The sequence below is a fragment of the Ixodes scapularis genome, unplaced genomic scaffold (assembly GCF_016920785.2).
Source record: "Ixodes scapularis isolate PalLabHiFi unplaced genomic scaffold, ASM1692078v2 PGA_scaffold0__279_contigs__length_252992795, whole genome shotgun sequence".
In the NCBI taxonomy this organism is placed as follows: Eukaryota; Metazoa; Arthropoda; class Arachnida; order Ixodida; family Ixodidae; genus Ixodes; species Ixodes scapularis.
In genome coordinates, this window is record NW_024609835.1 from 247,398,107 (window position 1) to 247,424,516 (window position 26,410).

The following is a 26,410-nucleotide window of genomic DNA, read 5'->3' on the forward strand; positions in this document are numbered from 1 at the left end:
CACAGGGTAGATAAAAAAAGACAACCTCAGCGTGCGTGTAATTTAAGCTCGTCAGCATAATCGCCAGGCTTTTTCATGCTGCCGGAATTACCGGACTTGTTCTCCAGCAAATAAAAAAATTATTCCAATTAACCAGCCCCGAAGATTCCGTAATATTCCGAGTCGTCGCCCACCCCCCCGCCACCTGAAATTCCTAGAAAAGGTCTCGGTGGGTAGCTACAAAAAGTTCTAAAAAAGGGATAAAAGTGCCCATTTTTCTGTACATACCTAGCGCGGCTGCACGAGAGATGCATTCAACTCAAAACTCAATTTAGTTGTATCGTTTTATGCGAGAAATGCTCATGAAAAGATGTTTAACTATCGCAAAGTCCGTTGCTTGCATACGCACATACGCCGATCGGCATAGGACGTTTGTTCTGTGAAAGCGCATTTCTAACACTGCTATGCTCCCTTCGTTAGAAAAAAGTCATGGAGAAAAAAAATATTTTTAAAACCTAAAGAATAATACACGGAGGACAAGCACAGGGCAACCACATTCTTTCATTTAATGAAAAAATGTGGTTGACCTCAGCTTGACCTATGTGTTTTATTCTTTCGATTTTCACGTTGAACTCGCTCGCTTCTACCAGAGAAAAAAACACTTTAGCTTTTCCACTCTGGTGAAGAAGGAAGAGCAGCGGAGATGTAGCTTCTGTTCTCGGCGGTGGTTTTCCAGGCGAGCGATCTGCTCTTCTTTTGCAAGAGAATCTGAAGCGCTCGACGCAGTGTAACTTGAGGCGATAGCAGCTTTGCAGCAATTGCAGAACCATTTGCGCGCACATCACTGCTCCTTCCGCTCTTCTTCCTCCGAAAAAAGGGCACGTGGCCAACCCATTGCGAGTCCAAACGGCAACTCGTAAAAACGTAGGAAAAAAAACAGGCGAGGACCAAGAAAGTAATGACCAGCCGCAAGTTGGCAAGCCAAAGTGGAAAGACTGGAAAGGTTGCTGCCATCTATGAGCGACGGCGCCAACCAGACAGCCCGCAAGCCGGTTTTCTGGTTGCCGCCATTGCTCACAGATGGCGGTAGCTGTCCAAAGTTTTCTGTCATCATTTGTTTGCTGGCGGACACGATCCTGGGGAAACTAGCCCTTAACAGCTGCTCTCTAAAAACAAAAATATCCAGGCACAAGCAGCGAGCGAAAGAAGCGATGACGAGCAATGCTGGGGAAGCAAGGAATTCACCAATCGCATTGGCAAAAACTTTGCCGTCGGGCCAAGTCCTAGTCAATCACTAGAAGCAGGCTCTATATAACCGGTTTGAGTTGAGCTAGTTAGTCTATGAGGAAACGGCTTCAACACTTACACATATACACGAAGAAGAGGAGGAGGAAGAAGTATTAAAGATTTGATAGTCAGCTCTGTGAATGTCCTGTCCTGTGTGTGCAAGTGTTTACTGTTCAAGCTGTTCCCTAGAGCAGGCTCTTGTGCCACTTTCTTGTTTGGTGCTGTGGTAACACAGATCCAAACAGAAACAACAATCAAAAGAAATAAAAGATGACGTTCTCGGGGCGCGAGCTAGTATACGCACGCCTCGAGACAGAGAATGCTTGAGGATTCAAACAGGTCGGATGCCTTGGCTCTTTCTTCCCCACAAGTGGTGACGCGGACACGATTTGAACCCGCAACCTTCTGATTTGACCCAAGCTCCACAAGAGGCTATTGCGGTTCGGCTTCCCTCTGCAAGTTCAGCCGCACTACTCTTCAGGACTATATGACGGATTACGGAGTAGGTGTTGAGGTATTTCTAAGGGTGGGCAATCACTCTATTTTCTTTAAAAAATCGAAATTTGCCCAAAGAGTGGGATGGACGATGACTCGGGGATGGGCGATGACTTGGCATATTATGGTAATGCCTCTCGTAACATAGACTCGTACGTGCCTATGTTACAAACTGACCGAATATTCTAATAAAACGACTTGGAATTACAAAGTAATCACGAAGACATTTCGTGATTACTCTGTAATTACACATTTTTTTCTCATTGGTGAGCATGCCAGCATAGTCAGGGTGCCAGCCTGTGCCAGGGAGCCACCAAGAAAGCGTGCCAGAACATGCCGATTGTGGGGCCGCCACAGGTTGCCCGCTTGAACCCTCCCTCACCAGAGTCGTCCAGACGACCGAGGATTTCCTCGCAAAGAAGAATCGCAAAGTTGTCTGCTTACAAAGGAAATCCCGAGACTGCTTAATAAGCTTTCCAAGAAGGTGTAAAATGCACTGTTATTGCCCCTTCCACTCTCCACATTTTTGAAGGATCGCTAACCCTCAGAGAGGGGGAAGGGTCACCTGGCCTCGTCCGTCTTGAGGTACAGCACATTCTCCAGGGACAGGGAGAACTTGAGGCCCCGCTGGTCCGAGATGTACAGGTGGCTGAAGTTGCCGTGCATCACGCAGGCAAACAGCTGGTCCTCCGACGCCTCGGCAATGAAGTAGTCCTGGACCAGCAATTGCCGGGAGGTTACAAACAAGCTCCCCAACAGAGCATTTTCCTTTTATTCACCTTTGCCACTGTTCTTGAGGCCAGAAAGTCGCTAAAATACGCGGCAACAAATAAAACGCAAAAGTTGCACATTTTGGTTATCTTAAATACAGAGATATCCAGCTACACGGTGTGACAAAAAAGTAAAATTTACAGCGTCTTTTTACCGCAAAAATAAACTAGGCATCGCCAAATGCTCATTCTCCGCCCAAAGGTAGCGCTAGAGGTCACGACTAGATGCCAAAGTTTCAACCTGATCCGATACCTGAATCAAAAGTTATAAGTGATTTTCTGAAATTTTCAATCGGAAAAGAGCAGCCGACAGAGTTTTCAAATACATGGGGCTCTATGGCACCAGAAACCGAAGAAAGGCAACAATGGGCTCCATTTTCCCATTGAAATTTTCAGAAAATCGCCAATAACTTTTAAATAAGGTATTGGGTCGGGCTGAAACTTTGGCATCTGGCTGTGACTCCTAGAGCTACCTTTGGGCGAAGAATGAGCGTTCAGCGATGCCTAGTTTATTTTTGCGGTGAAAGGTACCCTTTAAATTTTTATTTGTGACACCCTGTAAAAATCCCGAAGACTGGCTCGAATTGGAAAAGGTAATACCTTGGTTCCACTCCCAAGCGCCGCCCCCATTTCCAAGTCCGCGTTAGTACAGCGTTTCTAGGTTATGGCTTCCCATAAATTTCTTCTTAAAGTTTCTTCGGTAACCAAACTTATGCATACTATTAGTACGTACAAAAAGATGCCCCGCTGTTTCACATTACTTTTTCTTTCTTTATTAATACAGTTAATCTCTTTCGTGATTGCTACAGCAGTTGATAAAACATAATATCAGGCAGGTTGGACTTGCTGCGATAACTTGGATCAAAAATCTAAGTTAGTAGTATTTACGCCACCAGGTGGCAAACTATTCCAATCAATAATTCTTCGAGTTGCTCGAAATTACTCGAAAGCAAATAGATTTCAGCCAAAATGTTGGTTTACAATCGCATTGCAGAAACGCAAGAACCACTCTATAGAGCGAATAGACTGAACGATCCAATGAACATGGTTTGTATTCCATTTTCGTATATATGAATGTGTATTGGGAATGCAATACGAATTTCTTACGATCAATAAAACAAGAAATTCATATTTCAAAGCTCACGACAAGCAGCTCTTCACCGCCTCCTCTGGTTTTTAATACAAAACTGCTTAAGGGGGGACATTACCCAAAAAAGTGAATGGCAAATTTTGTTAACCTGAATGAAGTACAAAAAAAATTGCAAATGTACAAAGAGGAAAGTGGGCGGGTCTACGTAGAAAAACGATCGTTTTGAAATTACTTATAAATTTGTCGTTTTTGTGTGTTAAATTGCTTTAGGACAGTTCAGAAAAGATAGCTGTGGAGCTATATTTCTATATTATACCATCTTTCATGACAAGAAAGCCACATAAACACAAATAGTTTTTAGATTCCCATCCTTTGTCCAAAATTTTAGTTCTTCAGCATAAAAAATGACAAAAATAAAAAATACAAGCTCATAGCTATCTTCCCTTACAATTTCACCCCAGAAAAACTAATAAAAATGAATCCAAGGTATGTAATAACAAAACTACAGTTTTCCTAAAGTGAAGTTTATGCCAAAAAGTGAAATGGAGAAAAATGTGTTCAAAGTGCTCCAACCTCTAACTTTTCTTTAGCATCAAAGGAGCAAAAGCAATTTATAAAAAGAGGCCACATCTCCACGTGGTGAATGATGTTGTTTGGGGCGAAGCTCCTGGTGGTGCTGATAATACTGATTTTATTGTTCATAGGTAATGCTGATGGTGCTGATTTTCTTTTTTTTTATTCCTCATAGGAAGGGCTGAGTTCCGGGTTGCATTTCGACTTCATTATTGCTGCTTTATGGTCGGTGAAATGCAGAGCCAGTGGTTCTTCTAGCGGATCAGCTTGGGTCCGCTAGAAGCCGTGGGAACGAATCTTCACGGCTTAAGTCAACGGTTCATGTCAGAAAGAGAATGTGCGATATGGATTGTGGTTACATACGCAGTTAAGCATTTGACCGCAGCGCCCTCTCCTGCATAGATGTTGAGCGGCTACTTGCAACGTTGGAGTGTAGCGTAGTGGTAAAAACGTCTGCCTCGTAAGCAAACGGTCCCGAGTTGGAACCCCCCGGGCATACGTTTTTTTTTTTTAAAGTGGGCCGATCCCGGAGGCAGTGCAATCGATGTGAGCACGAACGCCGGACAGATGGACAAGGCTAGACCCTAAGGAGCTTCGCCCCTACAAATTAACTATACAGTGTAAGCTAATGAAACTTTCTGGGAACACTCTCTAGATCATGGGTTCTCAAACTGGGTTCCACGGAACACAGGGGTTCTGCGGAGTGCTCGCTTGGGTTTCGCGAGCACCCAAGGCAGTCAGTCTGCCTTTTATCTTCTTTGTATACAGACAAGGGTCTTACATCGGTCTCTGTTTCAGAAGACTTAATTAAGGCTCTAGTCAAAGTAGGTTTCATTTACAATGGGCATTAAAAAAATGCTTGACAAGTAAACCACTTCATTGGGATAAATCCTCTTTCCTGTCTCCATTCTACACTAAGTAGTGTGAAATGCTGAATGGCTGGCATTTCTGAAGAATGCCAGCAAAAACCAGCATATCCGCTTCTGTGTCTACCAATAAAAATGTGTCCCGTAAGTTTAGTGAACCTACCAAGCCCAAAACTCTCATGTCATAAACGTCAAAAACAACCACCTAAAAATATTATAAGAGCCTACACTCGCGCTTTAAAAGTGACACTGCTCTTTAGCATAGTAGGAACCAGAGTTGCATCAAAGTTTGCCGCTCTTTTGATCGACAGCTGCACAGGAACTACAATGACTACAGTGTTTATTCAAATATACATAGGCCCCCCGTTTTCTGTCGGTTTTTTTTTTACAGTGGAGCTGTTAAGGGCTAGGTTCCCGAGGATCGTGTCCGGTACAGAACTTTGTCGACAAAAACGCCTCTGGAAAGCTACCGCCATCTATAAATGATAGCGCCAAGCACACAACCAGTATGGTTGCCCCGTCGCTCGTAGATGGCGCCAACCTTTCCAGCTATCATAGAAGAATGGATAGTTGGGCGGCGCGTTGGTGGGAATTCATCGTAGAAAATAGCACGAAAAAAGTGAAAGCCGTTTACAACTCCCTGTAACACAGAATTAGAGCGCAGCTCTTGAGGAGGAGGAGGGAAGGGTACTGGGGGGGGGGGGGGGGGTGAAGTGTCCTTGGTGGTCACGAGACGATGCCGATGATGTCATCAGTGACGTCACTGATGACGTCAACAGTGACGATGACGATGCGGACTCCGATGACGTCATCAGCGATGATGATGATGACGATGCGGATGTCGGTGATGTCATCAGTGACGTCACTGATGACGTCATCAGTGATGATGACGATGCGGATGCCGGTGACATCATCAGTGACGATGACGTCATCGGGGAAATCGCGTGGCGGGGGTTACGTGACCCTGGGGGTGGTCACGTGACTTTGGGCGTCACGTGACCTTGGGGGTCACGTGACCCTGGGGTAGGGGTCACGTGATTCTGGGGTAGGGGCCACGTGACCTCTGGGGGCCACGTGACCTTGGGGGTCACGTGACCTTGGGATGACCTTGGGGGTCGCGTGACCTTGGGGTGACCTTGGTTACGCCGACGGCGACGCCGGCGCCGCTCAAGCCGGGAACGGGCCCCTAAGAGCTGCGCTCTAAAACTGTGTGAGCGGCACTACCATCGTTGTACTGGCTCCATGTCCCATCGGAACAGTGACTGTTGCCGCCTTTTGTAGGCCGCAGATGATCTCGATGCCACGCCAGTGTTCGTAGGCCGTCATCGGGAATCGACCGAAATCAGCCGCGGCGCACACCGGAAACCGTTCTTCGTTGCCAAGTGCCGCGTCACTCAGTTGTTGCACTGTGAAGAATCAAAGGGAGTCATTGCCGATGTGTTGTTGTCGAGGTGCAGCGCAAGAAATAACCTGCATGAACAAAAAAAAGTGAAAGCCGTTTACAACTCCCTGTAATGCCGAATTAGAGCGCAGCTCTTGAGGAGAAGGAGGGAAGGGTACTGGGGGGGATCAAGTGACCTTGGGTGGGGGTCACGTGACCTAGGGGGGTCACGTGACGATGCCGATGACGTCATCAGTAACGATGACGATGCGGATACCGATGACGTCATCAATGATGATGACAATGACGATGCGGATACCGATGACGTCACCAGTGATGATGACGATGACGATGCGGATGCCGGTGACGTCATCAGTGACGTCACATATCACGTCATCAGCGATGATGACGATGCGGATGCCGGTGACGTCATCAGTGACGTCACTGATGACGTCATCAGTGATGATGACAATGACGATGCGGATGCCGGTGACATCATCAGTGATGATGACGATGACGATGCGGATGCCGGTGACGTCATCAGGGACGCCACCGATGACGTCATCAGTGATGATGACAATGACGATGCGGATGCCGGTGACGTCATCAGTGATGATGACGATGACGATGGGGATGCCGGTGACGTCATCAGTGACGTCACTGATGACGTCATCAGTGATGATGACGATGACGGTGCGGATGCCGGTGACGTCATCAGTGACGTCATCAGCGATGATGACGATGACGATGCGAATGTCGGTGACGTCATCAGTGATGATGACGATGACGATGCAGATGATGTCATCAGTGACGTCACTGATGACGTCATCAGTGATGATGACAATGACGATGCGGATGCCGGTGACGTCATCAGTGATGATGACGATGACGATGCGGATGCCGGTGACGTTATCAGTGATGTCACTGATGACGTCATCGGGGGTCACGTGACCCCGGGAGTCACGTGACTTTGGGAGCCACGTGACTTTGGGTGTCACGTGACCTTGGGGAAGGGGTCACGTGACCTTGGGGTGACCTTGGGATGACCTTGGTTACGCCGACGGCGACGCCGCTCAAGCCGGGAACGGGCCCCTAAGAGCTGCGCTCTAAAACAGACGACGACAAAGAAGAAGCACACGTAACGAGCGCAGCGCTCGTCGTGAATTTCTTTGTCCTCGTCTGTTTTGCAAGCTGTTTCCTACGCTCTTGTCGGTTTCGGTTTGGACTTAGGATGGGTTAGCCGCGCGCCCTTTCGGGGAAAGAAGACTGGCTGCAGAAGGAGCGGCGATGTAAGCAGCAGCGTGAATGGGTCCGTAACCGCCGCAAATCCGCTGTCACCTCGACTTCCACTGCGTCGAGCGTTTCAGATTCCCTTGCCAAAGAAGAGCACATCGCTCGCCTGGAAAGCCACCGCCGAGAACAAAACCAGCGATGTAAAGGGCGCCGGCGGGCCAACGCCACGGACGACGATCGTGCCACGGAGGTCAAGCGCAGGAGTGAGGCCCGGCGACAACTGCACTCCACGCCGGCTGAACAGTTCCCGGGCGCGACGGCGATGCACCGGAGGGAGTTCGTGGAGAATCCGTTTGGCGTCACGTGCGCCGTGTGTGACCGACTCTGGTTTGCCAGAGACGTATCCACGATCGGCGGCGTGTCGGACGAGAAGCGGGAATCGGGTGCGTGCGCGTTGCAGCAGTGTATCGACTACAGCTCCGCTGGTCTTCCTTCTTCACGAGAGTGGAAAGGCTGAACGTTTTTTATTAAAGACCATCTCGCAATTACGACCAAGAATTAAAAGGTTAAAAGCGCAAAACGAGACAAGGCCGAAGAAGAAAACGCACACGACGCAGACTGGCGCCAGTCTGTGCGTTTGTGTTTTCTTCTTGGTCCTTGTCTCGTTTTGCGCTTTTAAGTAGGATTGTGTGAATATTCGAAATTTTGAATAGTAGTTTCGAATAATACACTATTTGATATTCGCTTCAAGAAGAACTGCACTATTCGCGTTTTTCGAAGTGTTGATTGCGGCGGGTTAGCCCCGTTGAGTGCGCTTCTTACCAAGCACTGGTGCACTGCGGAGGAGCAATACCTGCGGAAGCGAACTCCGCAGGTGTTGCTTCTCCGCATTACATCAGTTCTCGGTAAGAAACGCAGTCAACGGGGTAGCCTGCCGCGATAAACACTTGAAAAAGTATGAATATCGCAATTGCATGCTTGGAAGAAAACTGTACATTCAAAGTAGGATGGTGCGTGCGTGCCGGCTGTACATGAAAATAAATGGAAACTTTGTGAATGTGTATACTGTAATACCTTTCATTTTCACGGCCCCTATTCTTCGCGAATCAATCAAAGAGGACATAGTCGCGGCCACAAAATTTCGCGAGTTCCAGAGACCTGCACTGACATTCTTAAAGGGCAACTCCGGTCCATACTTCTGATTTTGGGATTATGACTGTTTTTAGCGCAGTCAGCGACCCTGAACTGCAAGGTGTCATTTTTTTCTCGTTATTGTGCGTAGTTTTAAAGATATCAACACCTCAAAGTTGTGTTTGGGGCGCGGCAAACAAAACCGAAACTAGCCGCTCGAGGCCCCGGCAACACTGGAAATCAGCTGCTATGCGAATTTGACGTCAGGATCGTTCTTGTTCAAGAAGTATGCAGGCCGAGCGGCACCTATCTCTGTTGCGCTAGCCGTCTAGAGATAGGAGGTAAGCTGATTTTGTTTTAATTCTGTATACGTGGTAGTTATCCAGCACATGTAGGACGAGTTAGTGCGTATTCCCAAAAGCTAGCGACTGGAAACTCGTTCGGTGCCGTACTTGGCGGCCGCTGCCGTGCGGGCGCTATGCCGTTCTCGTCGCTTGTATACCCAAAGGCTAGCGACTGGAAAACAAGTGTACTCGTTCGGTGCCATACTCAGCGGCTGTCGCCGTGCGTCCGGTCTTCTGTACTCGTCGGCCTAAATTGTAATCGGGGCTCCGTGGATGCAGCAGCGTTGCTCTGCGCCGCGCTGTCAGTGACGTACAGTACTGGGTGCTCTCTCGCTTTCGCGCTGCAGGTCAGACAGACACGAAGCTTTGAGGCTCTCCAGCGCGGGTCGCGGCACCCGAACACACGTGCGCTGGGTTGTACACGTCTGTTTTGTCGTTCTTTTTTCCTCGGGCACGTAAAAGCCGAAGTCCAAAGTCGAACAGCGTTCACCCACACCTTCTCCAATTTCCGGTTCATTGGAAATTCGTGAAAAAGTACCTCCGGGTTGTGCAGCGGGTTGTTTGAGCAGCCCACAGCGCTACAAGTTGTACTCGGCATCTTTCGAGGAACAGCTGGGCAGTCTTGCGCGCACCAGGTTGCTCGCTAAAACGAGTCTTGGAGTCCTCCCAAGCATATAAAACAAAAGGCTATACCCGAAGCTACACGGGCTACAGATAACGGCTAAACACGCCAATCACAACCCGGAGTAGCAAAGAAGCACACTCCGCGCAACGCCCGGACCGGAGAAAAAAAAAGAGAATGATACTGATGTCACGGCCCAATGTTGCTTTAGCGATCGGCAACCCGCTGGCCGCCCGCTAAGGAGCAGCGGCTCGCGGCGGGTCGCATTTTCATTATCAGCATTAGTTGAGAAAGCGGAGTCTCACGGACGTGATATTTTAACTGAGGTTGTATTTTGTGTCACTACAGCGACACCAGTAATTTATTTCATTTTGAGTTTTGGCCGGAGTTGCCCTTTAAGGACCGAAATTTTCACGTGCCCTTAAGCTTTGCGAATTTTTCAATTCGCAATATTCGCGAAAATTAAGGGCTCGCGAACATTAAGGGTTTTACAGTATCTACATTTTAGTAAAAGTTTCAAAATTAAACTGACTGTTTTGCAAGAGTATATGTTAGGGAGAGATGCCCTTATAACCAGCGTTCATCATGCGCGATTCATTCTTTTTTAACTCGAAATTAAAGACAGAATATTTAAGATTTGTAAATTCACTCAGTTGGGTATAGTTGGCCATTTCTATAGGATTCATTTTATGTCAAAGTTGTCATTTACTTACCATCCCAAGCCATCAGACCTTCCAAGGTCACAGCTGATAAATATATATAGATTAAACTTAGCTTATAAATGAACAAGTGGAACAACCTTTACAAGTTTAGCTGGGTTTTCGTCTAAGCATTGTGCAATGGTAGTGAAAGGCGTGGAAAAACTATTCGATATTCAAATCGAAAATATTCGGACAAAACCACTATTCGCTTTGAACTCAAAATCCACTATTCGCACAAGACTACTTTTAACCTTTTAAATCATCATGAACCAATTAGCTCAAACCAAAGTCTTAGAACAAAGACCCGTAATAATCCTGAGCACAATTTGTGTGCCAAGCCAGCTCATTCGCCGAAGCTCGATGCACAGGTTGACGCGAGTGGCACAAGTGCCAGGGTACTCTGCAGCCACGGAACAAACAAATGCGACAGACATGATAATCGAGTAAGCTTACGAGGAGTACAAGACCCCGGTTCTGTTTTATCGCAGTAGCCCCAATTAGCCATCCCACTATTTTGCAAAGTTTTCTCGGGACCCTTAGTTCCCAACGTCGACAACATCGTCTAGAAATTTAGACCATGTCGGCAGTCAACCAGCCAGTGCATCAACCGGCCAGAGCGGTTGATGCCCGGCATCGACGGCTCTGGCCGCTTGATCCGCAGCAGCAAAGCACGACGTCGTGGCATTCACCATCTCCTCGTACCAGTTCTTTCGTCAGCTCAACCAATCCAGTATGGCGAATGTACTGTGACTTGCACTTTTAGTATGTGTATCTCTGGTTGTATGTGTTTGAGTCTTGGACTGTGCTCTGACCCAAGACAAAACAAACCATACAGTGAGTAGACGCGCCATGAAATTCACATTTGTTAACATTTTTCTTTCCTTCTACTTTTCCGAATACTAGGGTCAACCGACTTTAATTTTTTTGCTTACAGCTCATTTTGGCGCAAGTGTTTTGCCGCAAGTGCAAGAGTCTAAGCAAAATTGGCACTTTGGTGCAAGATGTAGCAGACTTGCGTTTCTGGCCTAATGTGGCACAAATGGCCGTGATGGGAGCAAGGGCAGACAAAGGAGGGCAAAGTGGAGCTGACCATGTGGTCCAGGCGGTTGGGAAACAGGGCCCTCCTGAAGTCGCCCCGCTGGTAGGAGACCCACAGCTGGAGCGTCCCGTTCCGGCTGCCCAGCAGACGCTGCAAGGGAGGCAGGTCGGTCAGCCCTTTGGAGGAACCTTCCCAAACGCCCACCCAGCCTCCAACATGCGAGGGGTAGAGACTAAAGAGAACATTTGAATAAAGCAAAACGAGTAGACCAAGGAAAAGTAGGGCACACAACTGGCTGATTCTTAATGTAATCCAACTCTAAGAGACAAAGGAATACGGTAGACTGGAGATAATTCAAACGCGGATATTTCATACTTCCGGTTATTTCGAACAAAATTCATAATTTTGGTTTTCCCGCTATGTTTTAAAGCCGCTTAACTCGAACGGCGTTTCCGTGTACTTCATACTTTCGTTCGTGCGGCTTCGTTGAGTGCGCTTCTTTCCGAGCACCGGTGCACCGCAGAGAAACAACCCCAGCGAAGCTTGCTTCCGCGGGTGTTGCTTTTCCGCAGTGCACAAAAGCCCACATGAGCCGTGAAAACGGGCACCACGTGGAAATTTCTGGAGCAACTTGCACGGACACCGACGTGGTGGCATTGCATGGGTCCATGTCACAGCGTCCATGCTAGTTGCTACAAAAACTGCCGTGCGGTGACCGTTTTCATCGCTCCCGTGTCCCCCGCTTAATAGTTCATAAGACAACTTCTTTGTCCGATGAACAAACTCAATTTTGTTTCGAGTTGTCGCGTGCTGTCCAAACAGTCCACAGGAAGCAACATTTTTTAGTAATACAAAAAGCTAAGTCGTACATTTCACGAATGTTTGATGCGTGGCATACCTGCTTCTGATCAGTGGGCCTATGCAAAGGGAACCATCGAATACCTCCTTTGTACGTGTAATTATTGACGTGGCAGATCAAAATTTGATCTCTCATCATATTTAGATGAATTTCTGATAATTCAAACAAAATTCGTGGCTTCCTGGACTTTGAATTAATGAGTGTCTACGAGCGAATCTGTTTGCTGTATAGATGGCTAGAGTTCTACGAAGAAAAAGGGTAATTTCGGTAATGTGTTTTCACTGTCACTCCTATTTTTAGTAATCAAAGAGTGTGCAGGTTTCTTTTTGAGCACACTGTGTTACGTTTAACTCGATTAAGGAGGCTAGGACATGAAAATTAAACGGGTAAATTATTCTTGAAATGAAATGCTCATAGGCTACTTAATGCACATAAACCTTAGTGATTTTTAGAGCTCTAGTACTGTCAATATTCAATTTACGAATGTCGATCCTTTTCATCTAGCGACCAGGCAGCACTGCCCAAGCTAGTCCCGCCAAGGTGCCCATAAACCATGTGATCATTCTAGGTGTCCCCATGATCAAACAAGCTTGCCTTGCCAATCAAAACCTACCACTCACACAACTCGGTTATTCCAACGCTATCTCGCACCAGCCTTTTGACCTTCCCCCTCGCATGCAGCAGCAAGATCGCCCCAGACGACGGCAACCGTGGCGAGTTGGTCCGGGACCATCTCGTCATTGCTGGAGCTGGACACCAGCTTGCAACATCTTTTGATAACAATCACTCTAATTGCTGCTAAGGAAACAAATAAAGGAAAAAAACTAAGCGAGCAGTGCCGTAGACAGAATTGTCACAAACCGCATGCTCTAAATGCAGAAGGTAAAAGCGGAAGCTGAAGCTCGAGATGCCGAGAGAGCTAAGTTTGCGAGTGCGTGCGACAGACGACACCACCGACCCAACAACCAAAGCAGGCTTTTCCAATGGGGCGGATCCGAGGGTTTTGCCTCGAAATTCATTTGTCCACCAAACTACTATTGCGCTTTTTTCAAAATAAATTTATTGCAACTCTAGGAACATACAATGGGTCCTAGCAGTATATAGTTATCTCATTTTATTTCTGGCACATCCTAACCCCTTCAAAGAGCTACTAACTTGTATTTTAGAAACAATCTTAGCTAATGTCTCATGAGATACTTTGAATGCAAGTTACTATTGTTCCATCGATGGCAAGTGCCTTTCACCATTTTCTGAAAATGTTTCTAATTCCCTTCATGAAACAGAATAACTGCTTAATATTTTCTAACTGGAGCAAAATGATGATGTTTCTGTTTAGTTCAATCACGATCACCACATCAAACAAACATCAAAAGTAAAGTGAGCAAGGATCTTGGCGATGTTGCGGTAGCACTAGCTAGCTTTTCTTGTCTGGCCAGTTTGTAGCACCTTAAAACTATTTGCTGCAGTATCTTTAGAATCTTACAAAGCCACACAAAACTATGTCTTCTCTCTGGCCAAACGTGCTGTAATGAATAGCATTTGGGATTCTGCGATTTTCGTGCAGACTTCCATCAAGGTGCCCCTCACCTCACAACGTGCACTCTCCTCCCGCCCCAGGTATCCACCAATCAGTCCATTCCTCCGTGCAATGCCACAGTGTCACGCGGCATAAGATCACGAGGCACTGTCTCGACCTATGCAACGTCCCACGATGCAATGTCGCGCGACGGATTGCGATGTTCACGTGGCATCAGCGACGTACGTTATGCAGTTTCACATTGCCGCATCAGTGAAGGGACATTGTGCGACTGTGACATCACGCGACGCAATGCCACATTACCTCAGCTTTACCAGTAGGACTAAGATGCATTTAAATTTATTTCCGACGTCTTCTCGATTATTGTGCCATACTTCAATTTCATTCTCTTCGTCTTCATTCTCTGCCAGGTATGTTTCTGTTTTCTGCCACTTTTTGCGCGTACTCTCTGGATTGGGCAGTTTATGTAGAAGCCCCAGCATGGCACCAAAGTACCATGTCTCACATAGTGGAACGTCTAACGTCTCGGCAGCGAAGCAGATTAAGTACCAGTTGGAGCCGCTTCTCCAGTGCAGGCCTCTACGGTAGTTTCCCGACCGAGCTGTTGTAGTAATGTTGGGCCCAAGCAATACCACTTCCAGTCACCAGCTTTTCCGTGCTTCCTGGACTGTGTGGCCAAACTTGATGCAAGCACGAATGTCCCGGTGACTCGCGGTCCTAACTCAACAGGAGTCCTCACAAGTCCTAACGTAGTCAAATAGTAACGGTTCAATCAGCCTTTACCGTATTCCCAACTCGAACCAACTGTTTTATATGCACCGACGAAATGGCAGCAAAGGCTAGTCGCCATTGGTGGTACAGTCCATTCGTTGAAAATCTCATCTGGCAGCGTCTGACAGTCAATGCTTTACTTGGGTCAAAACTCCGAGCAAGCTACGAGCATAACGGCTACGAACCGGCGTTCATTTCAACCCGGAGCAGAGAGTCGAGGCCACCCGAGCGCACCTCGACTGCTCGAGCGGGCATCGGAGCTACAAGCATGAGCCTCTAGCCCAGGCAACCAAGCATAAGGTGCTCGCAAAATTCCTGTCGTCGAGGGCAGTCTTGTATTGGGGGGGGGGGGCGACCCACCGGGCGTTTGGTGGCGAAGACAAACTTCCCCTTGACCTCGAAGTCCTCGACATCCGTGAGGAGCAGCCTGGGCCTGGAGTCCCTGAAGTAGCAGGTGGTGGAGAGCACGGCCAGGCTCCCGTCCGGGTGCTCCCGGCCCACAAACAGGCTGTTGGCCGGGTCCACCTGGGGGTCGCCCCTGCGTAGCCGCGCCGCTCAGCCCGGGAACCTCCCCCGGGACGGCCGACGCCTCACCAGAAGAACGTCTTGACGCCCCGCTGAATCTCCGTCCAGCTGACGCCAAAGTCTTCCGACAGCCAGAGCTGCGCCAAGTTCCACTCTTAGCCCCCCGCGACACACTCCACAACGTGAGGCCGACGCGAGTGCCGCGTCGGCGTTCGGCGGTGACTGGCGTCCTCTTCGACCGAGTACCCACCATGCGCCGACGTAGCATTCGTGTCTGCCGCTACGTAGAAAATTTACAGGCTTTAGGGTAGGGGCCATTCCACCGTGTGGGCCAGATCCCCCCAAAGGGCCAAGGGGGATGGGGGAGGGGCAATGTTTTGTTAGTTTGGGGGAAAAAAAATGCAAGCAGTGGCCGTGTTTCACGTTGCAAAGCAGCCGACTGTCCCAGAGACACCGCAGAGATTTTCTAGAGAAAGAACCTTGTGCTCTCTGCTTCTTGTGATACGCACCATTTTACTACCTTCACCTTTCATCTGCATATATGAATACTTTGGGCCCCACTCGATATTATGATGCCATTTAAAACACCAACGTACTGGCAGTTTTCAATAAAACGAGACCAATCGCACCGTCCTTGCCCTGTTCCACAATTCACTAGATTCGACGGATGTAGAAAAAAAAGGAAATCTCTTCGTACGGCACTTTTTGCTTTCCTGGCGATTTTTACAACGGCATTATAAGAAAATAATCGTATTTGAAAGGTACAATCAGACAGTTAGGCGCCCGAGATTGTAGCTTTAACTCTACCAGTTGCTCCTGTTGAGCGAGAGTTCTTGCAGCTAAGGTTATGGTTGGAACGGCTCTCCAACTGGTGTGTTTACCGCGTTTTAAAAAGTGGTCGCTCGATTTACGCCCGGAGATGTCATAAAAGTGTCACGCTGTCGCCAGTCGCAACCCTGGCGGTGTTCCTGCACCGGTGTTGGATGTAGCAGACATTTGTTCTGCTGCAGGTCGCTCCCTGGTGTGACAGTCTGCGAAAGCTTCGGCAGCCAGAAGTTGGGACGCCATGACGACACTCGCGTTTGCTCGTGCTATTCGCCAGCATTTCTACGACGAGCCGCCAGGTTCGCGACGTCCGACAGCGTGACCCCTCGGTTTCTGCGGCGTCATGTGCTGCCACTTGGGGACCCCCTTTGATGTACGGGCAGGATAGGACGCTAAACACATCAGTTGGAGACTTCTTGTTTGTTCAGGACCGCTTCTTCATGTGCCACTCTGCGTGTGCGACACATTCTGGGAGAGAGCACATGGTGCCAGCGCATGTGAAACAAACTCGCTACTAGATATTTGTGCCGCACATTGTCTTCAACTAGTTTTCATTCCTCCATTGCTTGGTTTGCCTTTTGTAACTTTTCAATGCCAATATGCCAATGACAAGAGATTCTTCATGTACGTAAAGGAAACAACTTAAATTAACTCAAAGCATATTATATACCGATCACACCTCGGTCACGGCTAAAGCGAGCAATCGAGGCTAGAAACCCCAAATGTTAATACTACGCCCGGACGGCTCGAACAGTTCTGGTACGCGAGACTGAAAGTGGAAAAGGAAAATGAGAAAAAGAGGTCAAGGAGAAATGCAGCAAACGGGGGACCCAACTTCTCCAAGGTGAGTGCCTTGGCAGCTGGCAGAAAGAGCACTAAATGCCTGCCGTACTAGACACTGACGCAACTCTTGAGATACAAAGCTCGAAAATGCGTGAAACAAGGTCTCGTTAGACACCCCCGGTCAATTTGATCCCTTTAGTCCATTGAACCAGGCAGCAAGAAATCACAGGAGATGTGCAATGGATACCCACTGCTTGCTTGCATCCTCTCGTGAACTTTCGGGACATACTTTTGATAAGCCGTTCAAACGGTTCCGCTTTAGTAAGGTATGTTGCTGGGCTAGTAGGTATAAAATAGCGCAAAAAAAGAGCCCAAGTTAACACAACCGCTTTCACATAGAGCAAAATTAGTGACCAACAGGAAAAGCAGGGTTCCACTCCTTGGATTCTTAGGCGGCCAGTGGCTGCGCACAAAAGCCCACCTTCTTGTCGGGGTCCTCCCTGGCCATGGCAAGAATGACCTCCACGTTGGTCGGGTGCATCGCGACCACGTCTGGCACAAAGCCCACCGCCTGGCCCCGGAAACTCTGGCCCAGGTCCGTTGAGGTGAACAGGTGCTTGTGCACCACGTCGACAAACACCATCTGCGAGGGGAAGCGTCTGGGGGCTTCCCACCGTTCCGCGTGCACTCTCCTCGTCTTAACACCACGTGCTCAATCCCCTGGGCCTGCCTCGGCCATTCGTCTAGGAGCGTTTGTGGGCCCGGAAGACAAGTCCCCTGTCCCTCAAGTTTGTCCGCGTCGGTCAAATTTATTCTGATGCCCAAGTTCAAATTTTTGCTACCGACCAACGAGGAGCAGCCACAGTTGCTCTTAAACTCTGGCCAATTTTTCAGCTACCCCTAGCTAACTTCAGAATCACCGGCCCTTTCTGGCATGCTATTTAGTATCGCGAAATTCAGAATAGTTATTGTGAAATGGGCAAGCGAAAATGATACCAAAACTAACATTCAAATTTTAGGGCCGTGACCTCAGTGGAAGGCAGGCTTGGAGGTTGAGTCTAAACATGAACTATGCCGAGCCTTTGTTTCGTGCTGCTGCGCAAGTGCAAGCTTCCAATGCATTCATTTGACGCCATGACACTGCTTGCAATCAGTTGAGAACAAAGTCTACAGCCCAAAACCCTGCCTTCCACTGACATCACTTTTTCATTGTTGCCAGTAGACTTTCACTTTAAAAAACATGGTGAGGACCAAAATTGTAAATTCAACAAGTTCGCCCCCAAAAAATTAATTTTGGCCCAATATTCGGGTTAGTGATGTTTGTTGCTGTGTTTAGCAAATTTTGAAGCAAATTGGGACTGTAAAGAAAATGCCGGAGTACCCCTTTAAGGGATGCTGAACCGAAATTTGGATTTCGCAACACCGCAGAAGCATTGAACGGGACGCTACACTTTCCAAAACATCAGTTTTGCGTCGATATCTCAAACGGATGGCCGTATTTTTGGAAAAGATGGGCATGATCAAATGACGACATCACAATCATTCTGGAACGCTCGAGAATGAAAGGCCTTGCTCGTCTCCTCCTCATTTCGCTTCCCGAGCTCAAGGCGACGAAGCCAAGAGGAGAAGGAATGAGAATCGTGACGTCGCCTGTCTCGTCCGCTTCATCGGCCGTCTTCGATCACGCACTTCTTTTACAAAAAATGCGGCCAACCATTAGAGATATCGCTGTATGAGTGATGTTTTGGGGTTTTGCAGCATCCCACCTATCGCTCCAGCCTTGTTTTGTGAGCTCCAAATTTCGGTTGAGCATCCTTTTAAAAGCACAATGAAGCAAAGAAATCAATTTTTTAAAAGAGCCTAATTGGAACACATAAATAAAAAAAATATTTCCCACAAAAAAAAACGAAAAAAAGTTTAGCACTATAACGAGAGAGACTCAAAAGAAACCGAAGTTTATTTTTACAAAATGGCATATTATTTTTACGCACTCAAATGTGAATCTTCTTCAAAGTAGTTGCCAGCTAATGCAATGCAATTGCCCAGACATTTCTTCCATCACTCAGAATAGCCTTTAAACTCGTCCATCTTGGTGCCTTTCAGTGCTTCTGCCACTTTTCGTGCAACCCTTTCCACGTCGGGAAACTCTTTCCTTTAAAGAACTTTCTTTCATCTTGGGACCCAAAAAACACGGACAGGGCGGCAAGGTCAGGTGAATAGGCAGGGTGAAGCACAGGGGCAATGCCATTTTTGATCGAAAACTGCCCAATGTTCAGCTCGTTAGTTATAAGTGTCAGCTAGAACATAAGCACAAACACAAAGGATAGAAAGGGACAAAAACAGCACTGTCCCTTTCTAACCTATCTAACATGTACCAACTAGCTGACCTTGAGACTGTAACTCAACGCTCTACATGTGTGGGCAGAATAACAACCCGAGTTGTGGCGAGACTGGTTTCGCCTGCCAGACCACAACAAGTGTTTGGCAGTTTTTGGCCAAAAACGGCAGGATTCCCACCTTCCCCACACACCTGTCGTCTCCCCGTCTGACTTTTTTCTGTTCCCACCGATGACACTTTGGAAAAATGAAAGTTTGCCCATGTGGAAGAGGCAAAACAAGAAGTGGCAGAAGCACTCAACGGTAGCAAAAGCAACAAGTTTAAAGGAAGGAGCGGGTCGAAAAACGGCAATATTTTGCAAAAAATGTGTTTTTGGGTTTTATGATGTTTTATTATTTTTGAATTTTTATATTCGATAAAAAAAAATAATTAATGCCGGTTATGATCATGAATTAAGTCAAATAGGCATTCGAAGGCCTCCAGGCAACCCAGGATGGCATGAATTGGAGCCATTTTTCTCCGCCTGGTTCTCCAAGTTGACGTCGCCCGCCGTCGCATTTACATTGACAAGTAGGCCAGATGTATTTTCTCCATTGCAGTCTTCTGTAGCCTGAATTTCTCACAGAAATTTATTACCAAAATAATTTTTTCCGCACTGCAAAAGAGTATAGCTACACATCTACGGTAACATTCCTACGCTTTTTTTTTCTTCTTTTTTTGCAACTTTGGGGCATCACAGTTTGTACACAAGAACATCTGTTCTTAATATTGTCCTATCATAACCAAATTTTGCACGGATATACCTTAGAATATTGTAGAATGCAACCATATTTATAAAAATTTTAAAAACGCATGTTAGCCCCATGAAATGGCATTTTCACTATTATTTTTTTATTATGTTAAAATGAAAGAAGCGTCGCACAAATTATTTTAGTTGTTCATTGCACTCGGTGGTTTAAAAGAAGCAAATTAGTTTATTTTACTAGGCTTTTAGGTGTGCACAACAACATGGTTTTTTCTGCATGTACATTGCACCGAGAACCTTAAAAAACAAGCTATATCCAATCTGACACCATATTTATCGAGAGAAGATGAAGCACCATAAAGTGTAAAAATATCATTTCGATATCATAAATGATAATCAAAAAACGTTTCCCCGGCGCACATCGTCTTGAATGCTATTTTGAGAATTTGAGCATTGGGACTTTGAAGGTGACGGAAGCGTGTCAAAATAAATAAACGACTTTGTAAGAACAAATTTCGACTTCTTTTGAGGTATTTAAGCTGAGAAGCACTGTATCTGAGCTTTCATTAGACGGTTGTCAAGTGATATGCTTGCGTTTTGTGCCTTGCGTTCCTCTTTGAGGGATCATTTGAACCCTTTGAGCCCTGGGTAATCAAGCCCTGAGTGTTGTCCCCTAAAAGCAGCGCTGCCATGTATGGCAACAGGCCCCACTGGATCTCCCTTCTCCCCTGCGGCAGGGGGAAGGAAGGTGAGTCGCTTCCCTGCCAGTCCTCGGACATCCTCAATGGCTGGCTTCTAATGCATCTATGCCACCATGTGGCAGAGCTGAGAAACTGGCCCTGTGCCCAAGGCACCCAGTCCCCCGAAAAGCATTGCCCTTTCCAATGATTGCTCTTCGAGGGCTTGCCAGAACTGGCCCAATGGGAAAGACCAAATAGCCCTCTGTTCAAAATACAAACGTATCATCTTTGACTTATTTCTCAACGTGTGAGATACATCTAAATTTTTATTTCAGCACCTCTTACTCCGGCATTTTCTTCGTGGTCCCCGAAAGTTTGTTAAACACAACGAGAAACATTGCTGAAATAGTATTTCAAATATTAGGTCTAAATAATTTTTTTTTTCACTAAGTTATTGAATTTGCAATTTCGGTCCTCACCGTGTTTTTCAAACTGAAAATCTCTGCCAGCGACAATGAAAAAGTGACATCAGCGGCTGGCAGAGGTTCACTCCTTCAACTGTAGAATTTGTTCCCAATTGATTCCAAGCAGTTTCATGCAGTCCTTCGCAGTAACTATAGTCCGTTGCAACCTAAGAACAAAGGGCAAGGGTAAGACGGGCCGGGGAGGAGGAAGCAGACGGAACGCTAAAGAGAGAAGGAGGTTTCCCCCTCTCTTCTCCAGCGTTCCGTCTGCTTCCTCCTCCCCGGCCCGTCTTACCCTCGCCCTTCGTTCTTAGGTTGCAAAGGACTATACTTACTAGTAACATGTTACTGTGTAACTACTAGTTTCTAGTAACATGCACATTAGGAGTCACAACTTGAACAACCACACACGAAAAAATGGCTCAAATTCAGACCGTTCTTGTGTTGCCACGAGGTCTTCAAATGCATATATGACTAATTTTGCCATCATAACTTTTTATACATAAAATAATGAAGATTTAAGGATAATAAAATGCCGTAAATCCCAAGATAAATTTTTTTTTTATTTTTTTTCTGCCACATTTGCTCTAAAGGGAACAAAACATTTAACCAAGCATCTTTATCTTGCACTTATATGTCCAGTGTGTAGCCTATACTAACCTGGAATATGCATGCATCATATGGAATCAAATACACATCATGAACCTACTTGAAGCTGTCCAGAATCGTGCATTATTGAATCCCGGAGAAAAGCTCACCGGAGAAAGGGTCACCGGGAAAAAGCTCGCCACGAAACCGGCAGATGTGGAGCAAAAATCACTAGCCATTGAGCGTACGCGGAGAAAAACTCAGACTTTTTTCTTCTTTTTATATGAAGGCTGTTGGATCATGGGCAACATATATCCAATTTATTATCATTAAAATTCGTCAACTTTGTAAAAAGAAAATGTCAATTTTTGTTATATCAGTTAAGCTTATTGGGTATATTGCTCCCAAATTAATAATTGTGGGCGAGTGTTTTCTGTGGTTTACTCTCTAGGCATCGAAAGCCTATCTACGAACTTCATGAACTTGAAAAACAGGAAAAAGTTTGAAAACTTAATAATGTCTGCCTAAAACCTAAAAAGCAAAACTTTAAATGCCGGAAATCCGAAAGTGCACGCGTAACGCCGTGCCTGAAATTTTCTTTGAATCTTTTGTTAACCTTTGAAAACAGCATAGAACGGTGAGTAGGATATTGAGGTTTCTTTCTTCTACGGACATGCACGTTTTCTAGCCGTTCGTGCTGGTGCTTCCACATGTTGCTGTGTGATAGCGCAGCCTTCTACGGCGAGCCACCCATGACCTTCAGAGCTGCACACTGTTACCGTTGTTACTCATGATCTATATAAGAACTAGTCTTCTGTAAGGAAGCGAATTGGGCCAGTTGGTAAACGTGATGAAAACCGCTCAAACGACGAAGACGGAGTGAAGACAACAAACAAGACAGGATGAAGCTGTTCTCGCAACTAAAGTTTGAATAGTGAAAATAACAGAAAGAAACCAGCGTAACCGACACTGATTACATCAACGAACACCTAGATATCTATCAGGCACCACGCAACCTCGGAGCTGAAACGGTTCAAACACCACTATTCATATTAGCTCGCAAAAAAAAAAAACTTCTTTATCTGACAGAGATACCGACGGTGCACTGTCAAGCTGTCAATAAATTGTTCCTTCTTACAGGTGTCCGATGTTCTGATTTTATGCTTGCGGCGTTATAAGATACAGAATGGGTGATTACTAATTTCTCAGGAATTACGGTAGTAAATATCCCCAATGAACTACAAGAATATTACCAAAAAGAGGACAATTATTTTTAACAAAGTGACGAATTCTAATTGTGTTAAATTGCCACGTGTGACACATAATGCGTTAAAAAAAAATTTAAAAGAATCTGTGAGCTTTTTTTTGCATTTGCTCAAAGGCCGGTGAGCTTTTCTCTGCACCTGCTGGTTTTGCAGTGAGCTTTTCTCGGGTGAGCTATTTTCCGGTGAGCTTTTTTCCGGTGAGCTTTTTTCCGGTGAGCTTTTCTCCGCTGCCCTGCTTTATTACCCGCCATTATTCCCGGCATTTCTTCTCTGAAACATTCCATATCTCTGCAAACTCTCGACAATCGCAGAAAAATTTATCGGCTCTCTTTCATGGCCCTTTCGTGCCTTTCAAAGCCATGGTCAGCTAACCATTTCCCACGATGATATTTCCTCTTGCCCCAATCATCCTCGTAACGGTGGACCTATTTCCTTCAGAACGCCTACAAATACTCACCCTTCCCACTACGCAAGTCGGGTTGGAACAGTCACGCTCGGTGGCAACAAACGACCTGAACGTTTTTACCTAGGGGGTTGTTAGGCTGTTAGAATGCCCGTATAATTATTTGTTTTCTTCTTGTTTTCACTCTGTCTGTTTTCCCAATTTTATTATAGGAAAAGTTGTACCCCCTTTATGCAATGCCTTGCAAAGTTAATTTGATGTATGCAACGAGTGAAATCAAATTTACCACATTTCTGGTAACAAAAACTTGCTCCAAGACCAGCCCTGGCGCTTTAATATGGTGCGGCAAAAGTTAAAGCCACAAGGTGCATCGGCTCGGAGATATTTCTAAAGACTCGGTTGGAGCCCAAAATGTAAGAAAGGGGTAGAAAAGAGCCGTAAAGAAGGGCCCCCTGGATGCAGAGACCGACTCACGTGGCTGTTGAGCACAGGTGAGATGTAGAAGGTGTGGATGGTGGAGGGCTGGCCCGAAGTGAGCCGCATGAGTGCCGCCTGCTTCTCCTCAAAGGAGGAGCCGTAGTCCCCGGACACGTACACCTCCGAGCCCGAGGGCTGGGCCCGGTCCCGGGCCAGGCACACCACCACGGGGCTCTTGCGGCCCGCCCAGTGCACCGTCAGCTGCTCCCGGCTCGAGTTGAGCGAGAACTGCACCGGGAAAACACATCTTGCTTCAATCTACAACTTCCCACTGCTCTACTCTTCCTGCAGCCTATCTTCCCAATAGGTATGCTGGTATCCTCTAGCAGCAGCTAGAGGAATTTCACAAAGTCCCAATAATAGTGGGATTTTTATTTCATTTCAGCTTTCATCATTACAGCACACCACTGACATTTCCATGTGGAAGGCTTCTAGGCTATGGAAAATCTGTATGCAAGCATAAGCCTGTTTACTTAAACAAAATCCGTTAGATTTCGTTTAGTATACAAGCAAGCTTCCATTTGTCCGTAGCCAAAGCTAGTCTAATTTTATTTTAAACTAATTATTGATTGATCGTGACTTGGAAGAGTCAAACCCCTACAGAGAGGTGAAAAAATTAGGGATTTCGGATAAAAAATAAACCTAAAATGATATATGTCAAGCCTCTTGGTATACTCAAATCCTGTTTCTTAAATCTCAAACCTCAAGAAACAATCACGACCCGGCCAATGACGTCTGCAGCTCACTGCAGTCGTGCGTAACAACCGTGGCTTTCTTTTGACAACTTTGCTGCAGTGTTGCATAATCACAACACGCACCACGGTTCAAATTTCTATTCATGCTTCAGCATTAGCACCCACACGGCAGGGAAAAGCTGATGGCATCCGTCTGCAAGCCAAACAGTGTAAAGGGAAGCGTGCTGCGTAGAGAGGAAGAGAGGAGTGAAGGACAAAGGCGAGAGCGAGGCGACGTCACGGGGCGCAAGTCAATGCGCGCGCAGAAGCTGGGACAAGTTTGAACTTGCAGGTGTGCGTACGCCTTGGTTTGTGCTACAAAATGGAGTGTGAACCAAGTACTAGCGCTCGTTCAAGCATGCGGCAAAAGAAGACGGGCTGTGAACGAAGGAGACGGGCTGCCGAAACCGGTGAGCAGTGAAAAAAGCGTCAGGCAGCGAATGTTTCTGCTAAGCGTGCAAGGCGGGCCAATGAGACAGAGGAAGCAGCGCCTCACTCGGCTGTTCGAAAGGCAGCGCAAAGAGCGGCAAGCCAACCGTCAGCGTTTCCAAAACGGGGACATGCAAAGAGTTTCCCAAGGGTCACACTAACGTATTCCCTCAGGCTCCACCCATGTTGTTTTAACTGCCCCATGGAGCGAGCTGACGTCATCAGCTTTGAAACCGCGCCAAACCTGAAATCCTTTCTCCAAGTGAAGCCAGCTACCAGCTATGGAACCACGCGAAAAGCCTACACAACGGCACCTAGTTTCCCTGATCCCAAACGAGTGGCGTAAAGCTGATGGATTTCGGCTTCACTCCTATTGGCTGGCACGCGTCGACGAGGCTCCCATTGGCCGCTGCACGTCAGTTTCAACGACCGCCACCCCATGGCGCTGCATGTCCGCGAGATAGTAGCTCCACCGCTCCACGCCCAAGGTCAGCATGCACGCTCGACCGTCAACGAAAAAAGGAAGCGGAAGAGTGGCGTGCATACTTTCGCATTCACAACTCATAAGAAGTGCTTAGGTGTACCTTGAGCCTTCTAAATACCACAATCAAGTGGTGCGACGACTGTCGTATTTGAGCCAAAGGTCCAATCGTACAGTATGTGATCCAAACAGTCCAAAATAAGCACCATCTGTCAATGTAACAGTCTGGCAATGTTCAGAGACCCGAATTATAAGAAGGCGGTCAAGAACCAGAATGAGCCAAATCATTGGCAGAAATTTGTCAAATTTTGGTGATTTGTAGCAGCATGTAGCAAGGTGACCCCATTGCAATCGCAGCACTGCGAGCCATGCCTGAAGAGCCCCAAAGAATTTAGCCACTAATTGCTGCTACCCACCAAAAGATGGGCCACTCGTAGATATGGTGCTGCCCAGCTGACCTAGGCAGTAACGCGGCAGCTTTCTTGACTGTCGTTACCTACCTCCATGTTGTTGGTACCATTTGGAACTGCCCGGAGACACCGCTCAGCCGACCGAGATCGCTTCACAACTGGGCCTCTCAGCATAAAGCAAACAAAACCCAAACACAAAAAGAATGGCAGCCGTGCCACGCTCAAAACCAACGGTGCCCACGGTGGCCAAGCTCCAAGTGGAAGAGGTAGATGCAAAGCGTAGTTGCCATTGTCTCTGCGCTATCTCCTCCAAATCAGAGTCAGTAAGACTGCCGTCTGCTCCTTGCATGGAGCAAGCGTCTGGCGTCTAATGTTCCAAAGCCAACGTCGTCCACTACGCCTAGCAATGGCTGTCTTACTTTTTCTCTTACGAACGAAGCCTCCGAGAAAGGGGAGAGGAAATAACCCGAAGGGCCGTTGCTTGTGTCAACTAACAACTTCCAGACGCGTTCTAACGAACACGGAACCCACGGCCGAGAAGCCAATGGTTACTTGTCTGCTCCAGACCGAGAAGCTAACCACTGT

General features: G+C 47.0%; 1 protein-coding gene across 1 annotated transcript in view; it reads right to left on the reverse strand.

Annotated features, from left to right (window-relative positions):
* The window catches only part of LOC8025626 (sortilin-related receptor), a 286,962-nt gene that overhangs the window by 241,592 nt on the left and 18,960 nt on the right, over positions 1-26,410 (reverse strand). The window contains exons 2-7 of the mRNA XM_029971324.3: positions 23,769-23,999; positions 17,293-17,454; positions 15,273-15,340; positions 15,039-15,216; positions 11,563-11,661; positions 2,327-2,475 (exon numbers count right to left, since the gene is read on the reverse strand). Coding sequence (XP_029827184.2) covers positions 2,327-2,475; positions 11,563-11,661; positions 15,039-15,216; positions 15,273-15,340; positions 17,293-17,454; positions 23,769-23,999 — 887 coding nt within the window. The remainder of the gene's footprint in view (positions 1-2,326; positions 2,476-11,562; positions 11,662-15,038; positions 15,217-15,272; positions 15,341-17,292; positions 17,455-23,768; positions 24,000-26,410) is intronic.